The sequence below is a fragment of the Dysidea avara genome, chromosome 13 (assembly GCF_963678975.1).
Source record: "Dysidea avara chromosome 13, odDysAvar1.4, whole genome shotgun sequence".
Lineage (NCBI taxonomy): Eukaryota > Metazoa > Porifera > Demospongiae > Dictyoceratida > Dysideidae > Dysidea > Dysidea avara.
Window position 1 is genome coordinate 4,109,134 of NC_089284.1, and position 22,081 is coordinate 4,131,214.

The 22,081-nt window shown below is 39.3% G+C and overlaps 2 protein-coding genes across 3 annotated transcripts in view; one reads left to right on the forward strand and one right to left on the reverse strand.

The window, feature by feature from the left end:
• The window catches only part of LOC136242183 (carbohydrate-responsive element-binding protein-like), an 8,411-nt gene extending 1,409 nt beyond the window's left edge, over positions 1-7,002 (reverse strand). Inside the window, exons 1-13 of the mRNA XM_066033602.1 lie at positions 6,782-7,002; positions 6,594-6,700; positions 6,473-6,546; positions 6,274-6,423; positions 6,185-6,222; positions 6,093-6,133; positions 5,974-6,033; positions 5,819-5,911; positions 4,035-4,921; positions 3,930-3,977; positions 3,476-3,532; positions 3,231-3,424; positions 2,987-3,041 (exon numbers count right to left, since the gene is read on the reverse strand). Coding sequence (XP_065889674.1) covers positions 2,987-3,041; positions 3,231-3,424; positions 3,476-3,532; positions 3,930-3,977; positions 4,035-4,921; positions 5,819-5,911; positions 5,974-6,033; positions 6,093-6,133; positions 6,185-6,222; positions 6,274-6,423; positions 6,473-6,546; positions 6,594-6,700; positions 6,782-6,948 — 1,971 coding nt within the window. The 5' untranslated portion in view covers positions 6,949-7,002. The remainder of the gene's footprint in view (positions 1-2,986; positions 3,042-3,230; positions 3,425-3,475; positions 3,533-3,929; positions 3,978-4,034; positions 4,922-5,818; positions 5,912-5,973; positions 6,034-6,092; positions 6,134-6,184; positions 6,223-6,273; positions 6,424-6,472; positions 6,547-6,593; positions 6,701-6,781) is intronic.
• LOC136242186 (merlin-like) overlaps positions 6,977-22,081 on the forward strand; it is a 16,164-nt gene continuing 1,059 nt past the window's right edge. Inside the window, exons 1-15 of one of the 2 annotated variants that reach the window (XM_066033607.1) lie at positions 6,977-7,136; positions 7,190-7,318; positions 7,380-7,586; positions 7,648-7,799; positions 9,058-9,133; positions 9,185-9,319; positions 9,373-9,447; positions 9,498-9,611; positions 9,668-9,790; positions 10,136-10,267; positions 12,716-12,801; positions 12,859-12,994; positions 13,045-13,163; positions 21,838-21,904; positions 21,948-22,040. In XM_066033607.1, the coding sequence (XP_065889679.1) occupies positions 7,074-7,136; positions 7,190-7,318; positions 7,380-7,586; positions 7,648-7,799; positions 9,058-9,133; positions 9,185-9,319; positions 9,373-9,447; positions 9,498-9,611; positions 9,668-9,790; positions 10,136-10,267; positions 12,716-12,801; positions 12,859-12,994; positions 13,045-13,163; positions 21,838-21,904; positions 21,948-22,040 (1,707 nt within the window). In that variant the 5' untranslated portion in view covers positions 6,977-7,073. The remainder of the gene's footprint in view (positions 7,137-7,189; positions 7,319-7,379; positions 7,587-7,647; positions 7,800-9,057; positions 9,134-9,184; positions 9,320-9,372; positions 9,448-9,497; positions 9,612-9,667; positions 9,791-10,135; positions 10,268-12,715; positions 12,802-12,858; positions 12,995-13,044; positions 13,164-21,837; positions 21,905-21,947; positions 22,041-22,081) is intronic. The other variant, XM_066033608.1, reaches the window with a different exon arrangement.

The window sequence follows — 22,081 nt, forward strand, 5'->3', positions numbered from 1 at the left end:
CTTTCTATGGAGGTATCCAATTGTAATGATGCAATAGTAGCAATACAATGGCATGCACCTTGTTTTTTGATTGGTATCATATAACACCCTGTAGAACTGGTTTATGCCAGTAGCCATGCAAAAATGAAACATTTCACTTTAGTGATAGCCTTCAATAAATTGGGCCACTAAATTATTTTTGGATACAACCTGCTATATGACTGCTCTATTAGAGTAGATTACTCTCTATAATGGAATGTTTTCAAAGCCCATTGCTGGGTTGTGCAAGGTCAAAACTAATTATACGTTTCTGGTCTTACCAACTCCCCAAAATTGACCACAAGACCAGGTTTGCTCTTTTTAAACCAGGTGCATGCCCAGAAGGCCAACTGTGGGCGCGCCTGGTTTACTGAAGTTGTTATCGTAAATGTGTGTGTGCGTGTGTACCTATCTGCCTATGTTTGTCCGTATGCACCCATGTGAGCAAAATTGTTAAATGGTAAAAGTAGTTTTTACGTAAGAAGAAAAAGCAAAATGAAGTCTATATTAAATTTCCGCACAGGTGAACTTTGTTCTGAGGTGGTTTCTTTTTGGCAGTCTGAAATACGGATGTGGCGACTCTCCTCAGACTTTGTGAATTACCTTCCATTTGGGTTTTACAGACGTGTAACAACTGCAAAATAATGGTGCAGGCCTCGTAGACTACCAGGAATAGCCTATTCCTTAGAGTTGAAAGGGGGCGTATTCCCTACGTACGCGAACAAAAATGAACAGCAGCTTTGAGGCTTTGTCAAGAGAATTTGTAAAAAAAACCACGATAGTCAAACTATAAAACAGTATAGAAGACTAGTATTGTTAATTTAAAAATGGAAGTAGGGATCTATGTAATAAAAAGTACTGAAACAAGAGATGAATGATGGTGTTACAGCATAGCTCAGTGGGAAGTCACTACTTTGGCATTGAACTAAATAATAATTTAACTAATGTACTAAATAGGGACTTTCCCACTGAGCTATGCTGTAAATGTTTATACGTGTGTATTTGATTATTCTTGGGGCTGGTCCCCCTGGACACATCAGTAATTACTGGCTGCCCAGTATAACAAATAAAATTAAAAAATAAATAAAAAACACCACTTGTTTCAGTACTTGCGTAGATCCCTACTTCATTTTTAAATTAACAAATTTTTAAAATACTAGTTTGTTGTGGCACAGCTAGCTACAATGTAACTTGTATTAGTCCACTTGTATTTCCACATCTGTAGGTATGGGGAAAGCAGATACCATCACTTATAACATCTTGCCCATTTGCTGAGTGAAAAGTGGGTTCCCCATATTCTGTGGTCATGGACTGGCTTCACTGTAGTTGGGGTTCTCCTTGCTGCGCTCTTCAATAATGTGTAATAGGGGATCGCGTTCTAGATCCAAGTGTCCCTGTGTGCCTCCAGCTGTAGACCTTGCTGTTGCTGAGGGGCACCTGCTCCTTTAGATAATACACTGATTATATATCGTGCTTATGTCTACCAGAACAATGTAACTTGTAACTGTTCTATCATACATGACTGTTGTATTAGAGTATATCTCGAGTCAGCTAAGGGGTGAGGTGATCTTGTTTACTGTTAAGTAAATAGCAAGATGGTTAAGAGGTGGGGTCTCCGTACTCTATTGCTATTAGTCCAGCTAGATCTTTATTTGATGGGCGTGGTTGCAAACCTATTGTGAACGGGATCCCAATTGTGAAGTTGCAGATCTAGTGTACCTCTTATAGTAGCGCTGGAACTGAAGCGCTTCTGAAATCCAGCTTTGAAATAATTCTGTGGCTTCTAAATATTCCGCTGAAACAAGGTGTTGATATGGAAAATTAACGCCTCAATATGGTTTCGTTGGATGAAGAAGACAAGCAGCCTGATTGAAGATAAAAGCAGAGGGCCTACAATTAAAGTTCTGGCGATTTAAAAAAAAAATTCTATACCCAGCCACCTGTAAGTGCTTTGTTATATTTAATGCTGTATTATTTGCGTAAAATGTCTCTAGGATGATTGTTGAAGGCGGGATTTTTGGTGGCATGCAAAATTTTCAGGGCAATCCCTATTTAAACGGTACTACCGTACTGTTTGATACTTCTGTGTGTTAAAAGCAGTTTGTTTAACAAGCACTTCCTTATATTATAATTGAAGAACTACAAAAATTACGAAATCTGAGAATTACACACTAATAATATTATGCATTATTGCACAACCAAAAACCTATTGTTAAAATAGTAATACACAGTTGCCAGATGAGTTAGCTAGCTGCATGGCACCTGGCTTTTTAGAAGTAGCATAACATCAATTTGTTTTGCTCTGTGAAAATTTAAAATTTTTGATGTGGTGCAGTACATTTGACATAACCTCTCTATTATGGACATTTTGGAAGCCAGAATTTTTGGCCACTTTTTGCTGCAAGATAGAGGTTTTCCTCTTTCAGAGGTAAAAAAAATGTATTAACTAGACCTGTTGGGACCAAAATTTTTGTCCTTACTATGGAGGTTTTTTCTATTGTGTCAGGGGTTTGTTAAAAGAGGTTACACTGTATCATATAGCACATGGAATTATAGGGACAAACATGGTTGAGACAAAAAGTGCATCTTGAAAGAAAAGAGTGTTTACAAGATATAAAAGCAATATAAAAATTATAAACTTTTGACTTCTATCATTGCATGGTAATTGCACAATTCATCCAGCAAAAAATTACCAGGCAAGAACCAGTTCGTGGCCTAACATACAGAGTTTCATGTGATATTCACACACAAACTAATATTACTCAACATGTAAAGAATACCACACATAAGATGAATCAAAGGTGGTTCACCACACCTGACCACAAACAAACTCAGAAGCAATTAGTCACAGAAATTTAAAATGTTATTGCAATCATGTTAATAAATGAATACCTCACTTGAGAAGATAAAAGGTGCATGTAATACAGACTGAGAAGTTATAGTTACACATATCAACATCACATCTTACCCGTCCGCTCACTCCACTCGATGCACCACTGGCTGGTAACTGTTCTTGGAGTCGACTGTAGAGAGATTAAATCCCATTATCCTTAGCCACACACATGTCAAATGGTGTACAACTATGCAAGCTAGTGTTGTATAATACTAAAATCCAAAACGTTGTTTACGACAATATGTGTATGTGTGTATGTGTAGAGTCATGTCATCATATGTATAGGCATGGATAAGACTTAAAACACAACAGTGCTCACTTAATAGAATTATTTAGATGTTCCACTTGGGCCTGCAGACTGGCTATCTCAGCATCCACAGCTTCTCGACGAGAGTGCATTCTCTGAATGTAATCCACACTCTTCATCAACACATTAGCTTTGCTCATCTTTGATTGGTTTTGTGATGAAGGGTCAACCCGACTAATTAGTGACTGCAACTGCTCCAAACCAGCCTGAGGGGCATCATGTGATATAAAACTTGAGCATGTATAATAAATTCCCACCTTGATGTTACCTCTTCTTTTCTGTTCAGCTGAAATATGTGATTGTCTCCTGATTTCCTAAACAATACCAAGTCAACATCAGAGGGATACATAACAAAAGAGATTGATTACATCATATGACAGGGATTACACAACCATGACATGGTGTTAAGGCATATTTAATGGTTAGAGAGAAAAAAAAGAGTTATGTTGAGAAGGTTTGGGGATAAATATTATTCCCTGTGGTGTCAATGTCGAGTTAGCTCAACATGTCTTTGATATCACTAGTGCATCATTTTACTATCATACCCTTGGTCACTACACTTGGTCTGTAAAGCCAAGTGATACCATACAACTGCTATCACATGTCGTGCTAATTGTATAGTTTCCATTTTCCCCACTGTGACTGGTTTAGTATCAATGAGTCATTTGGATACAGTGCATGCAACCACACACCATCTGACAGAGCACTAACCTTATAATATTTTCTCTCTTCTGGTGTTAGTGGTTTGACTGGTTTACTCTGCATGGAAAGAAAAGAAATTCCACCAGCTATTGTCATAAAGTTGTGATCACTCACTTCACTGAATTGTACTTCTGATGATGTGGCTGTTAGCTGGCTGAGCTCTTTGCCACTGCTGCTTGAATGGCTGGATTGGTATTGAAATGTGTTCTGTAAGGAAGGGCTGGTGGGAGGTGGGGCTGGTGACATAACAGATGAAACTGATGAAAGAGGAATGGTTGGTATTTGCGGCTGTTTAGGTGATACTTGAGGGGGCGAAGTAGGATGGTCTTGTTGTTGTTGTTGTTGCTGCTGCTGCTGTTGTTGACCCTTGAAGATGTTCTGTAGTAAGTGCATCATGTTTGGGTCACTGAGTATTAACTGCAGCATCTCCGCCTGATGCCTGGTGGACTCTGGGAGTTCATTGCTCTTCTGCTGCAGTAGTTGCATGTAGAACTGTTGCTGCTTGTGAGCCTCTTCTTGTAATTTACGCTGGGCCTTCTCCATCCGAGAGTGCTCAGCTAAAGTCTTGTGATACTGAGCCTTAGGGTCCAGTAGGCCTTGAAAGACTGGAAAGGTACTGCCACTGCTGTCACCATAGTGTCCCATTGTAGGCAACGATTGGCTGTGGTGCATTACAGAAGTGGGTGGAGCTGAAACCATTTCTGAAGGCAATGTTGAGTTGCTGTTACCACGAGGAATATATTGTAACTCCTTCAGATCATTAGAACTACTATTACTAGACACCTCAGCCTTCACAACTGCATCATTAGCACGTACACCATTGGTAGTGCTAGCAGCAGCAGCAGCAGCAGCAGTTGTATCATCCTTGTTCTTACTCTGCTGGTCAAACTGATTGGCCAGAAGGAGTCCTGGATATAGCTGAGGGAAGTCTGCCATTTGGGGAGCAAATTGTTGAGATGGCTTGAATAACTGAGCAGCATCTCCAACTGTGTTCTTGGTAGCTAAAATAAATAATTGCAGTCAATGTATTATGCAAAAAAAGTCCTATCTTCTAACAAAATGCTGGCGTAAGCCACCTCACATGAAACCCTCACCTCACAGTATGCATTAGGGCTGTACACCTATTATACACACAAATACAATATCAGATTTTCGAGATAATCAATTTTTCACAATAATCGTACAGCCCTAGTACGCATACACAAGGTGACTGACTATACACAGATAAACTGTTTACTTAGCTAAACTTTCTCTTCCAAAGGACAGCCAACTATGTGGCAGCTGTCATTGTGACAGCAGCTGTTGTTCTACCCACAAACACAACTAATATGGGCCAATTCATTCCTGAATAGATCAATAACCACAAGTAAACATTAGTAATCAAGCTGTGTACTTTACTGTTGTTTTCATTAAGCATGTGATAATCAGTAGTTTATGTGGACAACTGTACCAAGTGCATATTCGTGAAATTGCATGTACTCAATATGCAACATGCAACTGAGATACTAATATAGCACCCGACTTCCAACTTGACATACATTAAAGTACTTAGGCCTGAGATTCCCATGCTATATGACATGCTGTAGCTAATGATAGCTACATGGTACTACATGGTTGTAATTAGTTTAGCAAAAAAATAGGTTGTTACAAAAATATTATATGATATCATGAACATATCTCATTGGGAATATTATCAGGGGTCAAAAGGTTGGCCAGGCATTTCAAGTGTTTCCCAACTCAAACATGTTACAATGTGGTGGTTAACAACCAAGGGAGCAAATGATCATTCATGCATTCTTTCACACCAGCTGGCTAGGCACAAGGAAGCTCAAATAGAGTTTCAAACAAAATGCTCTACACCAAACAGTACAGGTGTCCATTACAAAGAGATTACTCACATTCAAAGTCCAGCCATGAGTGATCCATTAGTTCATCAATGAAGGGGTCAGGGTTGAGGGTGTCCAAACGAGGCTGATAATGCCCCCCTGTGTCTGTCATATGGAAAGGATACATAACTGATAACACAAACCAGTAGTCATCATGACACACTAACCCATTATGTGTGAGCTGAGCAGAAATGGCAGTTGAGAGGACAGTAAGTTATCGGGTACATCTAATTTGCAACACAACATAATCAATTGTTAGTGTACCCCTAGATTAAGACATGCATACCCTGAATGTCCTCAAGAAAGTAGAAGTTGTTAGCCACATTTCTGTTGTACACAAAAGCTATGAAAATACAGGCCCACTATAGGACAACTTACCCAGTCATATTTACAGTCTGTGTGGCATCCATACTCTCCTGTAGGTAGACAATACACTAAATAATCAAGTTAATACTGTTAACACTCACAGCTTCAGCCTGGGAAAATTCCCCAACATTTTGAAATAACTTGCGCTGATTGAAAGATCTCTTCTGCTTGTAAAATAGTCGCCACTTTTTGTACTCCATAGCAACAGCTTCTGAGCGTCGTTTCCAATATTTTCCTTCAATTGGCACCGCCTACAACCAAGATTGTCATTGAATAGCACCACAGCACTATCTTATGTACTTGTGGAACTTTGTGCTCTTCAAGAGATATGTCTACATTAAACTGGCAGAACAGTGGCTTCTTTCCAAGTTTCACTACATGAGTGACATTTAATGCAGGTAAAAGGGTGATGGTGACCTACTCTGGATGAACCACGAGCGCCATATCGCATTGCTGAGACGAGTTCGATCATTTCTAATCATTTTCATGTGTCTGAAGTGTTTCCACTGGGGATGGACCAACTTTCCGCTGTAGCAACAACACAATTTGACTCACAACACATCTCCACGCTAGTCACTACTATTTGAGTACTTCATCTCAATAGCTTACTTAGTTTCCACTCGTAACTGGTCAAACAATTGGGCAAGTGCAGTTTCGTCAACTGCCCGAATATGTTCGAACAAAAACGGAGCGTTGTTATTCATCTTTCCAGTCGGTTTGTTGCTACTTGACTCAGTAACGTCTGATACTTTATAGCTTGAGCAAATTTCGTCCATCACAAAAGGAATATTAGCTTATCACGTGACGATTAAAAATCACAAATATTCTAATATTTTAGTTCTATAAACAAACCTTTATAATGTCATAGCTAAACAGATAGATATTGGTGAAGTGTACAGATATGCCGAAAATACTGGATGTGCGTGTGTCCACAATGGACGCTGATTTAGAGTTTACAGTCGACGTATGTGTACTGTTGGCGTCGCTTTTTACCTGTTTAACTTTGTACCGCCCCAGGGAAAATCCACCGGACAAGAACTATTCGACATGGTAGCTAGAACTGTAGGTCTCCGCGAAGTGTGGTATTTTGGACTGCGTTACGTGGACGAGAAAGGATTTATAAGCTGGCTAAGACCTGAGAAAAAGGTATTATTTTAAAATATCTGTCAGTAATCCGTATTTTACTCCGGATATTATCTCTTTCCAGCTAACGGAACATTGTCTGCCCAGGGAACAACCTAATGTATTTTTCTTCCGTGCTAAGTTCTATCCAGAAGATGTGTCGGATGAGCTTGTCCAAGTGGTGACGCAATATTTGTTCTTCCTGCAAGTGAAGCAGCAGATTCTGGATGAAGAGATCTATTGCTCACCAGAGGCCTCAGTATTGCTGGCCTCTTATGCTGTGCAAGTGAAGGCAAGAAAGAGGTGTGACGTTTTGTAATCGCGTGATGACACGTCCCTTGTTACTGTTGTAGTACGGAGACTACGATGAAAAGTTGCACCTGCCTGGCTTCCTTCTTCATGAACAGCTTCTACCACCACGAGTACAACACCAATATCAGATGACACCAGAAATGTGGGAGGAGAAGATAGTATCCTGGTATAAGGAGCACTGTGACATGCTGAGGTAGAGCTGTATTGAAATGAAGCCATGTATAGTTCTATGTGGGAACACACTATGGTCCTTATTAGGGCATGCCTTAAGACACTGATTTGTTTTGTTTTCTTTCCAATTGTGGTGGTTTATTTAAACAGGTTTACCCTGGGAACAACCATATGTTAGTAGGGCTGGGTGGCTGACTAGTAAAGTGTATATAGAATAGTGGCTCATCCTGTGTTGCTATATATGTATGTCTTGTACCATGATTAGATTAAATAATCTTTACTCTTATGTTAAAATGTTGAGTTATTGAGAATAGGTGCTGTATAGCATGTTTTGGGTGTAAACTCCATATGTAAGTAAGCTAACAGTCTCTGCCTACATTGGTGTGAAATCTAGCACTACCTTGTCTCATTGTCTGTCACAATGTCTTGTACGTGATTTATAATCACTTTGTAGTTAAGCTCCAAATATTCTGAGAGCTTGCAATATGCACAGATGTACTTTGTGTACTGCTGTAGGGTAGGAATAGTACATCTGAAACCCTTGGCACAATGTCTTGGCTTTTTAAGTCTGTATTATATCCAGTAGCTTTTTTATTCCTCAAAAGTTAGCTATAGGCTGGGGTATTTTCTGTGTAGTGGGCAGCCAAAGTATGTGGGACTTGTTGAGTGATACAACTACAGTTGTAAACATCACTGCATGATATTGCTGTTATTCTGATAGTTGGTATAGAATAATATTTTGAACCTGAGAAATGTAATTGATCTGATGGCATACTCATCTTACAAACAGGATTCACTCTGGTATTACTAATAGTTAACAACAGTAATGACATGTGCTCCTAGTGGGTAATACCCTAACACACTAGGGGTAATGTATATTTCTGATGAACTTTTGTAGCTCTACATTCAGTTATTCTTTATGACATAATGGCTATATAGGCTGAGGTCATTTTTCACCTAAAGGTCACCCTTGGAGGTACACTTCATGGGGCATGTTGTCATGTGATGTATTTACCATTGTCATGTGAATGGTGTTATTAGACTGTTCACCTGTGTGGACTCTGTGGAGTAATTATCTACATGTGGTGTGTGAATACTGTAGTGGGGAAAAGAGTGGGAAAGTGCAGGGGACAGTGTGCATGTGTGGGGTCTAATAGTGCATGCACATCACTTTGTAATACACATGCACAGATTGTGCTGTACCCATGTGCATATTATATGACACACGCTTGCTAACTTGCAATATGAGATTGCCATTATTGCAATGTATGAAATTGTAGGGAAGAGACTATTATGGAATATCTCAAAATAGCACAGGACCTTGAGATGTATGGCGTCAACTATTTTGAGATAAAGGTAATTATTCTGAATATCAACTGTCGTTATGTTCTTGTGTACTGATTTTAGAACAAGAAAGGCACAGACTTGCGACTAGGAGTGGACGCTCAAGGACTGAACGTATATGAATGGGATGACCGGTTGTCTCCCAAAATATCGTTTCCATGGAGTGAAATTAGAAATGTCTCTTTCCAAGATAAAAAAGTAATTAAGAAATTTGTTACTAGGCAGCATGATTCTATTATGTTGTTGTCTAGGTAACCATTAAACCAATAGATAAGAAGTCACCAGATTTCCTTTTCTTTGTTCCAAACAATAAAATCAACAAACTGGTTAGTCCTGTTTATTTTATTAGCTATTAGATGGTAAGTCTTACACATAGATCTTGCAACTTTGTCATGGTAACCATGACCTATACATGCGTCGAAGGAGGCGTGACTCAATGGAAGTACAGCAGATGAAGGCACAATCTCGAGAAGAGAGGGCTCGTTGGCTGGTAAGCCAGCCATATTAGTAAACACCTTACCATGGTTATATGTACGCCCTTTCCAGGCTGAGAGAGAGTTGCTGATTAAGGAGCGGAGGGCACGGCAGGAGGCAGAAAGAGAGAAGGAGGAATTGATGCAGAGACTGAAGCAATACGAGAGAGAGGCCAAAGATGCTAATGATGCACTGGTGTGTTGCAATGAGTTGTGGGATTGAGTTTATCAGTATGTTTAGAAACAAAAAGTAAAGTTACTGTACTGTAACACCCTAGAAAATTGAATTGCAGGGATTTTTGTCCATTGATATAGCTGTCAGCAGAACTGACAGTTCCATCCAGAATGCTACCAGTAAATGTTCTTTATACTAATTTTGGTATGCATTATTGTTAGTCCCATTATAAGGATGTGAGTTGAGTCTTTCCTGCCTGCAAAGAGTACAAGCAAAGAGTACTTGTACTCAGTGTTAGTCTTTGAAAATGTGTTACTTGCACAACAGCCACTGCATTAATTATTGGTGTTGTGATGAATTGTTTAGTCACAGTCAGAGCAGAGGGCGGCAATGTTGGAGGAGAAGGTGAAAGTTGCTGAAGAGGAGGCACAAGCACTAGCACGCAAGTCACACGAAGCTGAAGAAGAAATTCGCCGAGCCAGAGAAAGTGCTGTAAAGGTAATACATGTTGCTGTAGGATATTTTTGTGTGGTTAAAGATGAACAAACAAATTCATAAGGAATAGTGAATGATTCTTGTTACGTAGACTTTTTAAGTCAACAAAAAACTTGTAGAAAATTATATAACCAAGTAGGTTACTGAAAAAAACAAAAGTTGGTAGGAAGGTGATGTGACCATGTAGAGAATGCTGTTCACATCTGCACCCAATAAATGTTAGAATTATCGTGTTGCAGTGTTCTACCAGCTCTAGGTGAATGGTGTATGTTCTATTTAAGTGTTTTGTGTGCTAGTTGCCTAGTCACATCTCCTTTGGTCATCTTGTATGAAAATTGTCTTTATAGTCAAGTCATTTGCTTCATTTTATGGTAACCGTAGTTATGAGCTGAAGAATCTTAGAAAGTTTAAATAAATATTTGTGTTGTGATGATATTGTAATTCTAAAGCTTGTGTTTTCATGCTTTGTATGGCTTTGGAATAGCACAGTGTTGCATCATTTTCTGTGTATGGCTGCGTGCATATCTCAGCAATACTCTGCCATCAGAGGCCCCAACATGGTGGGTGGTGACGATGCAGTATTTGGTGTGATCCTGGTTCAAACCACCTCTTGTAAAATATTCAAATAAGAGCTTTGAAGTCATCAATGTGGATTGTGGATTTTAAATTATGAAACAGATACTCAATACTTGGAGTATGTCATGTTAGATTGAGCATCATATATGTAGCATGCAAACCAATATCTAATTGCGATGTTTGTGATTTTACTTTTGGTACCCGACCATCCAATATCAACATTTTATATGCAGCTCTTGTTTGGGTGGCCAGTAAATTTGTATGGGTCTAGACAACAGGTTTTAAATATAAGTAAACAAAAAAAATTGGAATTTTCAAATAGAGTAGGGACCATAGTGCATGATATTAATCACAGTATAACCTTATTGTTACACTAATTTAAGGAATTTAAGCGGGAACTCTGGACTACTTATTATCACGTGACAATGTGCAATGACATCATACACTATATTTAACTTATATTACAAATGTTCTAAATGTTTCCTACACTTATTGTTTTACTGTGATTTAATATTATCAAGAGTAAATAAGTTTATTGATATGCACTACTCCAGCTTGTTTAAGTACTTTTTATCAATGTGCTATATAGTCCCTACTCTAGTTGAAAATTCCAATTTTTTTGTGTACTTGTTAACTTTTTTTGTAAATAATTATTATGACTGGTGAAGCATATATTATCTATGGGTGAACCCACGTCAAGTAAAGAAATGACACCGCATGTCCCAGCTATATCAATATCGTCTGAAAAGTGAAGTATTCATTACACTTTGTTGTCAGCTATGTTCAACCTGTTACACAACACTACAAATCAAGAACTACCTCTGCAATCAAAGTAGCCATTATGAAAAATACAGTTACCAGAAGAGAAGCCATCACGTGCTACCGCCACTTTTCGCTTGGGCAAATGAAGAATGTACTGTATGTACTGCAATTTACCAAAAGGCACCTCTTGGGCCGAAGCGACGTCGAACAGTGAAAAAATCAAGCTTGTAGCCTTAGCTGTTATCGAGTTACACTTGTCTGAAGGCATCAGTCAGTTACTTAGTCAGTCAATAGAAAATTCCGTTAAATAATTTTTTTATAAAAAAAATCTGTAGCAACTTGTTAATAGTGTTTTGGGTCGATCTGAAAGCTTGTTTGGGCTTAGTTTTACCTAACCAATACTGCCTCATCGACATCAGGGAAATTGAGGCTGGTTTTTGGGTGATGTTTTTTCATGGGCCACACTACATCTTTGTGGTCCCTATTATCGTACTGTATGGTTACAATTGCACAGGATTGACTAAGGAATAGCTGCACAATCAAGCTTGTTTTAACAAAATGCAATGTTCATTTGTCATATTTGATCACTCCTGCCCACCACACAACTTACAGCTTCTCCTAGTATAATGGTGTGACTACATGGCTTTGTAGCCTAATGGTCTTATCTTATCATCAAATTTTGTAGTTGGCTCTTGCCCCTTGGATAGAAACTAGTGACTTAAACTGTAAGTATTAAATTTGTGAGAAGGTAATCCATCATGCTGTATTGCATTGAGTTGCTGAAGCTGACAATATCATTGTTACCATTCTCAGTAGCATCATACTTTGTGAATATTTTGGCTGTTATATTAGAGAGTATTTATCTATTTGTAATCTGGCAAGCCTACATGAGTCAATATCTGAACAACATTACTAATTCAGTGATCTAAAGGCCATAATTACACAACGCCACAAAGCCATAAGCAACAAAGCTGCCTAGAGTCTGTATTCAATACAGGCTCTAAGGCAGCTATCAAGAGTATTATCAATTAAGTATTGTGCAATATGTGATGCATCATAATTTACTGAGTGTGTGTGTACATGTGTGTGTTACGTTGTTTTTGTGCTGTTTAGAGTGAAGAAGAAAAGCTAGCCATGCAGCAGAGAGTGTTTATGGCCGAGGAGAAATCTCGCTCCATTTCACAGACATCAGATGAACGGTTAGTTGTGTTCCTTCAGTCAACATCCTCAATAGTAGCTATCACTGGTATGTGTAGTGCTAGGGAGGCACAACGGTTACAACAAGAGCTAGAAGAAGCTCGTAAGGCAGAACAGTATGCCAAGGGCAAGTTGATGCAGTTGACGTCAACAGGTGTACAAAACATCAGTATCTTGTCACAAGTAAGGGGAGAGGTGGGAGTAACAGAGTGCTGGGGGTGACAGTGATACACATCTTCCTTTAGTCACCAGCTCAGTCACAAGACAACATTGGTGCATCACCAAAGCTACCCACGGAGCAGCAGTCAGGTAATAACCAAGATGATGATGTTGAGGCATTGTCTAAAGAACTGGAAGAAGAGAGGTCAGATGTGTATTGTTTGTTTGTGTGTGTGAGTGAGTGAGTGAGTTAGTGAGTGAGTGAGCGAGCTGGGCAATCGAGCGAGTGAGTGAGTGTGTTAAGAATCATAGATAGTTTGATAATTTGCATTCTACAAAGCTTAGCCTCTTGATTATCATACAGTGCAATAGTACTGTTAGTATAGTAGGGACCACAAAGGTGTGGGCGTGGCCCATGAAAAAGTATCACCCAAAAACCAGCCTCACTTTTCCCAGATGACAATGAGGCAGTATTGGTTAAGTAAAATTAAGCCCAAACAAGTCTTCAGATCGAGCTGAAATGCTTTCAGTTAGTTGTAACTTGATAACAGACTGTTTTTTTTCACTGTTCGATTTTGCTTCGGCCCAAGAGGTGCCTTTTGGCATACCGCAGTGCATTCTTCATGGACTTACTGGTGTCCTCCTTTGTGTCCCATTCATCTTTGCTGACAGCAAAAAGTGTCGATAGCACGTGATGGCTTCCCTTCGTAACAGAAATCGTCCGTATTTTTCATAGTGGCTACTTTGATTGCAGAGGTGCTTTTCGAACAGTTGCATGTTTTGCCCTTTTAGTGTGGTCACTAATTCTTTTTGAAACTACATCTGTGATGTTTTGTCCTGGCGTCATTCTGCTATTAGTCCAGTGGCTATCAAGCAAATGGCGCATGCCATTCACTTTATGATGAAGTGCCTAAATTTCACTGAGTTGGTTGCATTACTTTATAGGGTGCCTTCTCCAAAGTTTATGTGGCCCTTGAGACCTATGCATACAAGAGCATTTTATGATGGTCTTGGTAGCCCATTAATAATAATTACAGATTCCCCAAGGATTGTAGATCTGTATGGGGAGGATAAATTGTATGAGGAGGTGAAGGATACATGGAAATAGCATAGTCAGCTTACAACATGGTATTGTTCCAATTCCCCGAATGTCACTCACATGATATAGCTGGCAAGTGAGAATTTATACTGTGCATTGTGCACATAGAATTGGGTGTAACTATTCACTGGACTGGAGACTACTGGACTGGAACACTGGACTGTACTACAGGACCGATATATTTTTAATTTTTACACATACTAAGATTGGATTTATTGAGTCTTGTTAGCTATGGGCCTTCGGGGACCTTCAGTCCGCTACTAAATGATGAATATATAGCAATGCAATTAGCAGAAACTAACTTTTATTGATTTCATAACTATTTATTATGCTTTGCCCCACTTATAAGTCTAAATACTCCTTACCGTTATGCTGCAGGGAATGTGGTAGCAATAGTTGACCAACAATTAACTATTGGAGATAGCAGTAAGCTTGTACAATGCAATTTTAATAAATTCAATCACATACTAGTCACATAGGCCAGCTTGCACATGTAAGAACTATCATGATGACAGAAAAATACCTACAGTTGTGTAATAATTGGAAGGAAGTTAGGTAAGATAGATTGTCATGCAGCACCAAAAAAAATGTCAGTAGTCCAGTCCAGTGATTACCATAGAATTCACACACAATCGGAAAAACATACAGTAAGTGATCAAACAGGTACTATAGCGTTGAGAACACTGAATTCGGAGGTACAATTCCTTCTAAAAACAGGTGAGTATGGAATAGCATTAGTCAGTTAGCAGCACCTTGAGAAGGTAAAATTAATAACACCATTATAAAAAACTGTGCTTAAATGATAAAAGCTTGAAACTTGATACAATTGTACATCAGAGGTTACTTTCATAGATACCTAGATACATTTATCTGTTACCATAGAAACATAAGTATAGTACTTATGGTGTCAAAAAGAAAGACCAGTATTCTCTGTGGATTAATCTTCCTTTAGATCACTTGATCATTACACACGTGATCCGGTTTCTATATCGTGGGTAAGATCTGATCAGGTGGGTAGCTAGCCTACTCATGCATGCAGTGACTGAATCCACAAGGCAGATATTTCAGCACTAGAAGGATTGTACACCATGCACACTTCGTCCTTCTTTCAGCTTACAACACGTACAACCTCATGCAACAATGCAGTGCCAATTTATCAGTAGCTAAATGAAGTATTGGATAATGCGAGTATTAATTAAGCTTTGAGAATTGTAAGCTTTGTAGTTGTACTTTTATATGCTCTCACTCCGTCTGTGCTATAATAGTCAGTTTGACTCATGATTAACTGTTCATCTACGCCACTGTCAAACAGACCGAGTAGCAGCACTCACTCACGAACTATATAATAGCCACTATAACCAGCATTAACTAGGAGCCACTTTCTGTAGTGTGTTATGGCCACATGGTGTCTTTGAAGACCATTAGGCTTAGCAAGAGGTTGAAGATACAAAGCATTTGGTGACCTATCAAGAGGACATCTTGCTGTATACATTTTGTAAATGCACACAAAACATTGTTGGGGATTTGCAGACTGAGTGTTGTTGTCATAGTGAGTTACCTCCTTTAGCTGCTTTGGCTTGCTTCTTAGCCCTCCCTGATTTGACTTTGAAGTACATCTTCTTGATAATATAAATATGCGTGTGACCCCGGCTTTTAATTAATTAAATAAGCTGGAGAGTATACCTTTTGCCATCATGGCATCGAATTTCTAAAACAAACTGGCAGAGCCAAAAGTTCATTTCTTCGACACTTAACATTTCAAACTTGCAGCTACTCATCACCTGGTTCCTACTACTCTCCCATTCTTCCCACACATTCACTGCCCATTTTGTTTGATGAATACAAATTTTTTCAGTGTTGTATCGCTTGGTCATTGTCTTGGGTGAGTCATACATATTTTTCCTCAGTATTGCCATTCGCTTGATTGGTGAGTCCTGCACTCATCCCGTAGGCAGCTGGCTTGCCTCAATCTCATCAAGTGGTTTAAGAATGATATCATCAATAAACAAATCTTTGACAAATGTGGGTTTGGTCTTCGTGTGTGATTTTCCTCAACTTTCTATCTTACTTACTTCGCTTCTGAATCCAGCTTGTTCAAATAAACTTTTCCACCCCAAAGAGATTGGGTGCTGCCTTTGCCATTCACAAAATTTGCACTTCTGGCCACTGCAGGAATGATACAGCTTCCTTACATCACTAGAAACATGTATATAGAACATGTCTACAAAGGTTTCTATGCACTTTAGCTCCCCTCTGACGATGTGGGCTTGGCTAACTACAATGCAAGCCTCGGTAATTAAGTTTGTGGGTAGTCTTGCCCATGATATGCTCCCTGAGTTAAGTGGGCTGAGTAGACATCTGTGTCAATACCTGCTGATTTCATCACCAGTATCCTTCACTGTTTTTATTGATTCCATCTTGAAAACGCATTTTTTCACTTGCTTTAGGAGCCGTCTGCCTTTGGAACCACAATGTTAGGCTTATTACCCATTACATTGTCCCTGTTGGAGGAAATAGCCAGTCTTCCTTCTGAAGCTAACCCTCCACTGTTTTTATTGATTCCATCTTGAGAGGTTGAGAGCTTGCAGATTTTTCACTTGCTTCAGGAACCGTCTGCCTTTGGAACCACAATGTTGGGCTTATAACCCATTACATTGTCCCTGATGGAGGAAATGGCCTTCAATTTCCCTACCTCTTCTGATTGACTTCTGCAGGTCTAAATGAGGTTGGGAGAGACTTGTGAAGGGAAATTTGTCAGGTCCACCATGAATCTTCGTCTAATACATAAAAAGGACTGCACAGCCTCCCATGTGCTGATCTTCGTGTTCTGACACCAGGTGGGGTTCAAGCCTAGATCTTGAAGGCTGTAGGCATTTGAATCAACTGTCCCTTGTATGCATTCCTGCCTTGAGGTGGAAGGGACTGCTTGTGGAAGAGAAAGCGGGACTGTCTGATTTGTAGCATAACAGGTAGCTGGAAGACCCCAATGGTGTGATTTATAGGAGTAATTTCCTCTGCCCTGTCTGCCCACACAGCCCCTTTGAAAAAATGAGTCAGCCTTATACTCCCCGTTTCTGTAGTAATTTGCAGACACCTAGCATCCGTTACTCCTGTCCTTGGCTTTACTTGTGATAACCAAAGCCTTAGCATGGACATTATCTTTCTCCACATTAGCTGAGAGGGTGGACTGGAAGTCCTCTCTGAAGAGTGTGTTCAGAAACATCGCTTGTGCATACTTAGTCCAGTCTGGGTGGACAGCCTCTAGTATCTTGGTATGTTGTGTATATATATATTGATCTTGGGTAAAAACTAAATTTGTATGCATCAACAGTAGCAGATGCCTCGTAAACATCTTGTAGAATGTACAATATAACTGGGGATAGGAAGCTCTACTAGGTGATTGACAATCTTGTAGAACATCAAGAGATGAAGCCTTGTATGGTGGTACACTATGGATTTTAACTTTAGTGAATTTAGGTTTAGTGAATTTTTGTACCTGCAAGATATACTCTGATGCGTTACCAAGTTACCAATGAGGCTTAATACATTGTATCAGGCCCACCACCCCTACAGTGGGGACCTACATGTCTGTTTGTTCTTCTAACCCATCTTCTAGCAGCAGATAAAGCAGCCAAGGTTAAAGGAGCAACACAGTTTAATGTAGCTGTCTGAAGCCTTGACACAAATTGAGAAGGTAGATGTTTACCAAGGAAGTCTTCCATATACTTATCTATTTGTGATACCACACAAGAATCGAGGCTTGGTTTTGGGTGCTCCTTGAGGAAGGCCTTACACTCATCTGTAGTAAAGCACCTCCTCAGAGATTTCTTCAATAGTTAACCACTATTTCTGACACCGTATACATAATGTTCTGAATATAGCGGCATTTAAAGCTAATAACAAAACGCTACACTCACATGATTTAGCTCTGCTTGGATATAGTACCGTGTGTAAGTTGTGTTCTTCCCCCAGGCTAGTAATTAGGTGAACAAGAATCACCTAGGAAGCTCTGGAAGGTTTACCTCAGTTACGAAAGTATCAACTTGAAGTGTTAATATAGGCAATTTGCCCTGGTGCGGGGGAATGTTGAACAACACTCTGGTGAGAATGAGAAGGGAGAACCGAAAACAGACCTTGACAGCAACTCAACAGTTGTAAAAGAGTTGAAACGGTCAGACTCAAATGAGCCCAATTGACCACAATGGGTTGACTAACCATAGTAAGCTGACTACATTGTTGAAAGCCTCCAAAAGACAATATAGTTGCAATATTAACTTAGTACATACATGGTTTGAGGCTCAGGTCAATGGAATTAATATATTGCATGCCTATGGCTTTCAACATGGTCTGATCCTCCCCCTGAAACAAGACACCATAAATACCTAGGCTTCATGGCATTTTATAGCACCACCAAAAACACTGTTGGAAATTAATTGATTGCATCATTATGAATAACCACACACCAAATATGTAAACCCCCGTATCTGACATCAATACTTAGCCCATTTCCAGGTACTGAAGAGTCAGGGGCATCATCTCGTGGGACAACAGTCAACACAAAAGCGGCTAGGCCCATGGACTGTTTGATGAAGCAATAATATTCTTACATTCCTCTCTCTGTTGCGGACAATCTATGAAATCTTTGACAAATGGGTGTAACATTTTCAATAACAATCTCATGTTGTAAAATATCTGTACGACCCAACTGATCCTTTGACACAGGGAATATATCAGCATAATCCATTAGAAGTGTAAACAAAAGGTGCTTCTGGTGATCAGAAGTACTTTCCACTAATTGTTGAAAATATCTTCAAGAGCAGGAGATTCATTGCCAGTGCCATGTAACACAATGGAGACAGACCCTCCACCAACTGAAGCAATATCATACAGTATAGTAGGACCACAAAGGAGTAGGCGTAGCCCACGAAATAACGTCACCCTAAAAGTTAGGCTAAAGCCAGCCTCGATTTCCCCTGACAACGATGAGGCAGTAGGCAAAACTAAGCCCAAACAAGCCTTCAGATCGACCCAGAATGCTTTCAACAAGTTGCTACAGAATTAAAAAAAATTATTATTATTTAACAGAATTTTCTAGTGATGACTGAATAAGTAACTGACTGATGCCTTCAGACAATTTTCACTGTTCGATGTCGCTTCGGCCCGAGAGGTGCCTTTTGGCATACCGCAGTACGTGCAATGCATTCTTCATACTGCAGTACGTGCAATGCATTCTTCAATAATTGATATAACTGGGGTGCACAGCACCATTTCTTTCTTTTGGTATGCATGGATTGCAGAGGTACTTTTCAAACAGTTCTTGGTTCAAAATGCTGTGTAACAGGTTGAACATAGCTAACAATGGATACTTCACTTTTCAGATGATAATTGTTATATATGGAGGGCGTGGCACCATTTCAGATGTGGTATGCATGGGTTCACCAGTCATAATAATTATTTACAAAAAAAGGTAACAAACAAGTTCACAAAATTTTTTAGGAATTTTAGGCACCATAGCACATTGATAAAAAGTACTGAAACAAGCTGGAATATTTCACGATATTAAATCACAGTAAAACAATAAGAAGTGTTATATCCCTACTGTACATTTCCATTATGGTATCTTGGAGTACAGTAGGGATATAGGATATAACACTTCTTACATCCCAGTGCGTGGGAGTATCAAAGCGCCGCGCTGGGTTATAACTACCATACAGCTAGACAGAGCGGCGCTGCTACTATCTGATATAATAGTTATCACCCAGTGATAACTAACTTACCACCCTGTTGCGGAGCCACTCAGTCTCTTTCGTGACATCATAATAACCGCGAATGGCATTGTTTACCAATGGAACAAAGAGCCAAATAAGGAAATATTGATACAAAACACACCAATACAGCACTTAAAACTAGCTAAATCTTACAAGAAAACTGTTAATCCTTTACACAATAACACTACAAGTTACCAATACGATAGTTTAACAAATGTCAAGAATAGTCCGTGACGATTTTCGCTCCAGCAATCACTCCCAACGGTCACTATGGTGAAGAACTAACTTCCTCTAGCTTCATCGTTCTATCTCAGACTATGGTAGCCACTTGTTGGTCTTTATTTTTCTCTTGCACACCACGCGACACCACCATACCAACTTCTGACGAAGGAGAATTGTACCTGGAACCGCTGCTTCATAACACCGCCCTTCGCTACAGTTTGTAGGCAGTATGTAAGGTCTCTCTTGTAGCTATGAAGTAGAATCTCCACACAATTCGGACAAAATCTTGAGCACAGTGACAGGAACTCAAACCAGAACTTAATTTACTATCCGTAAACTTCTGCGCACTCCCGCGCACTGGGATATAAAATAGTTATATCCCGTATACTCGGATGATATCACCCTCGTACCGGGATATAACTATAACTTACTGTTTTACTATGATTTAATTGCGTGCACTACTCCAGCTTGTTTATCGATGTGCTATGGTCCCTACTCTAGTTGAAAATTATTTTGTGTACTTGCTAAGTTTTGATCATCAAAAACTTCAACAGCTTCTGACAATGTAGCCACATTAACTCCTGAATACAAATGTTTAAGTACAGAATCACCACCTTTTACCAGTGCTCTTGCCACAAACAAATTTTAAAATACATAGCAGCTGCTGAAATTCTGGGTGCCCCCATTAACACGGGCTGAAATCTCCATTTCTCTCTAGCTAGGAATCCTAACATTCTCTTGCACTTTTTAACAGAGAAACTTTACAGATTGATCATCCACCTGTGGGTACTCCTAATTCTTTTTGAGATGACATTATTATTCCCACACACATCAAGTGATGAATCCACAGTACCAGGGTCAGTTTCAACGTGACAGGTCATGCAATCACGAATTTCATGTTCTGTTGTAATGTGACAACATATTAAAAACACTACCCTTTGCCTTGCTGTTGTCTATTGGTCTGATGGAGGTTCCTGTACTCTCTTCTTTGGAACCGTTTGTTTAGATGCCTGTTCCTCTAACTTGTCTAATCATGCCATCAACTGTGCCATTGTTTCCAGCAGGGCACTGTCATTTGGCTCAACATACTCTGGTGCCACTGCTCCAACACCCTCAGGAGTTGATTAAATTAAGAAAGATTTCATATTCAAAAGTAATGCCTCTGTTTTACACTAAATCCACCTGTTCATTACCCAACTGAGACAAATATCTCTGTAATGCTAGCTGCTCATACATCAAAGGATATGCCCTGTCTACTAAAACTCTCAAGTCCTAACCAAAGTCTGGCCAACTTTTGGTTATCGTGTCTGAAACTCTGCACTGTTCCATCCAATCTTCATATGACTCTTCTCCCAGAGAAATACTCCGGGATAATAGCTGGCCTACTTTCAGATCTTTCGACATTGCTCTCTAGTTACCTTGCTATCCTGTCAACTATGCCACTTATAACAAGGTTGACCTGCATGACAGTTCAATACAATTATGTTTACAAAACTACTAAAAGATTATTATTTTTTTGTCACAGTCTATATTACATCATCATTACACATTTATATTATAAGAGATGCTGGTCACACTAAATACCTGTTGGTTTCTCCTGTTCAAGATCAAGGAAATAGGAACTTTTGAAGCTATAAGGAAAGTCTATATATGGACTATTATATTTAACCACCTAATCATGAATTAATAAAATAAATACACCTATGACTTGCAAACTATTAATGAGTGTAAATTATAGCTGCAGGGTGTATGGAACAGTAGTTTATGTAATGTCACTTATATTGCTTCAGGAAACAATACCGACAGAAGTCACAGTATCTTGCAGAACAGCTAACCATGTTGAAGTCACAAATGGAGGTGTGTGTGCTTGTGTGTGCTATAAAACAATTTCCATCTTCAGGTACTGAAAGTTGAGGACCAAATGACCCGTGATGATATCTTACATGAAGAAAACCTCAAGAAAGGACAGAATAAATATTCAACTCTAAGAAAAGTAAGCAGTTAATTCTTTCTATGATTTGGATGCACATTTGT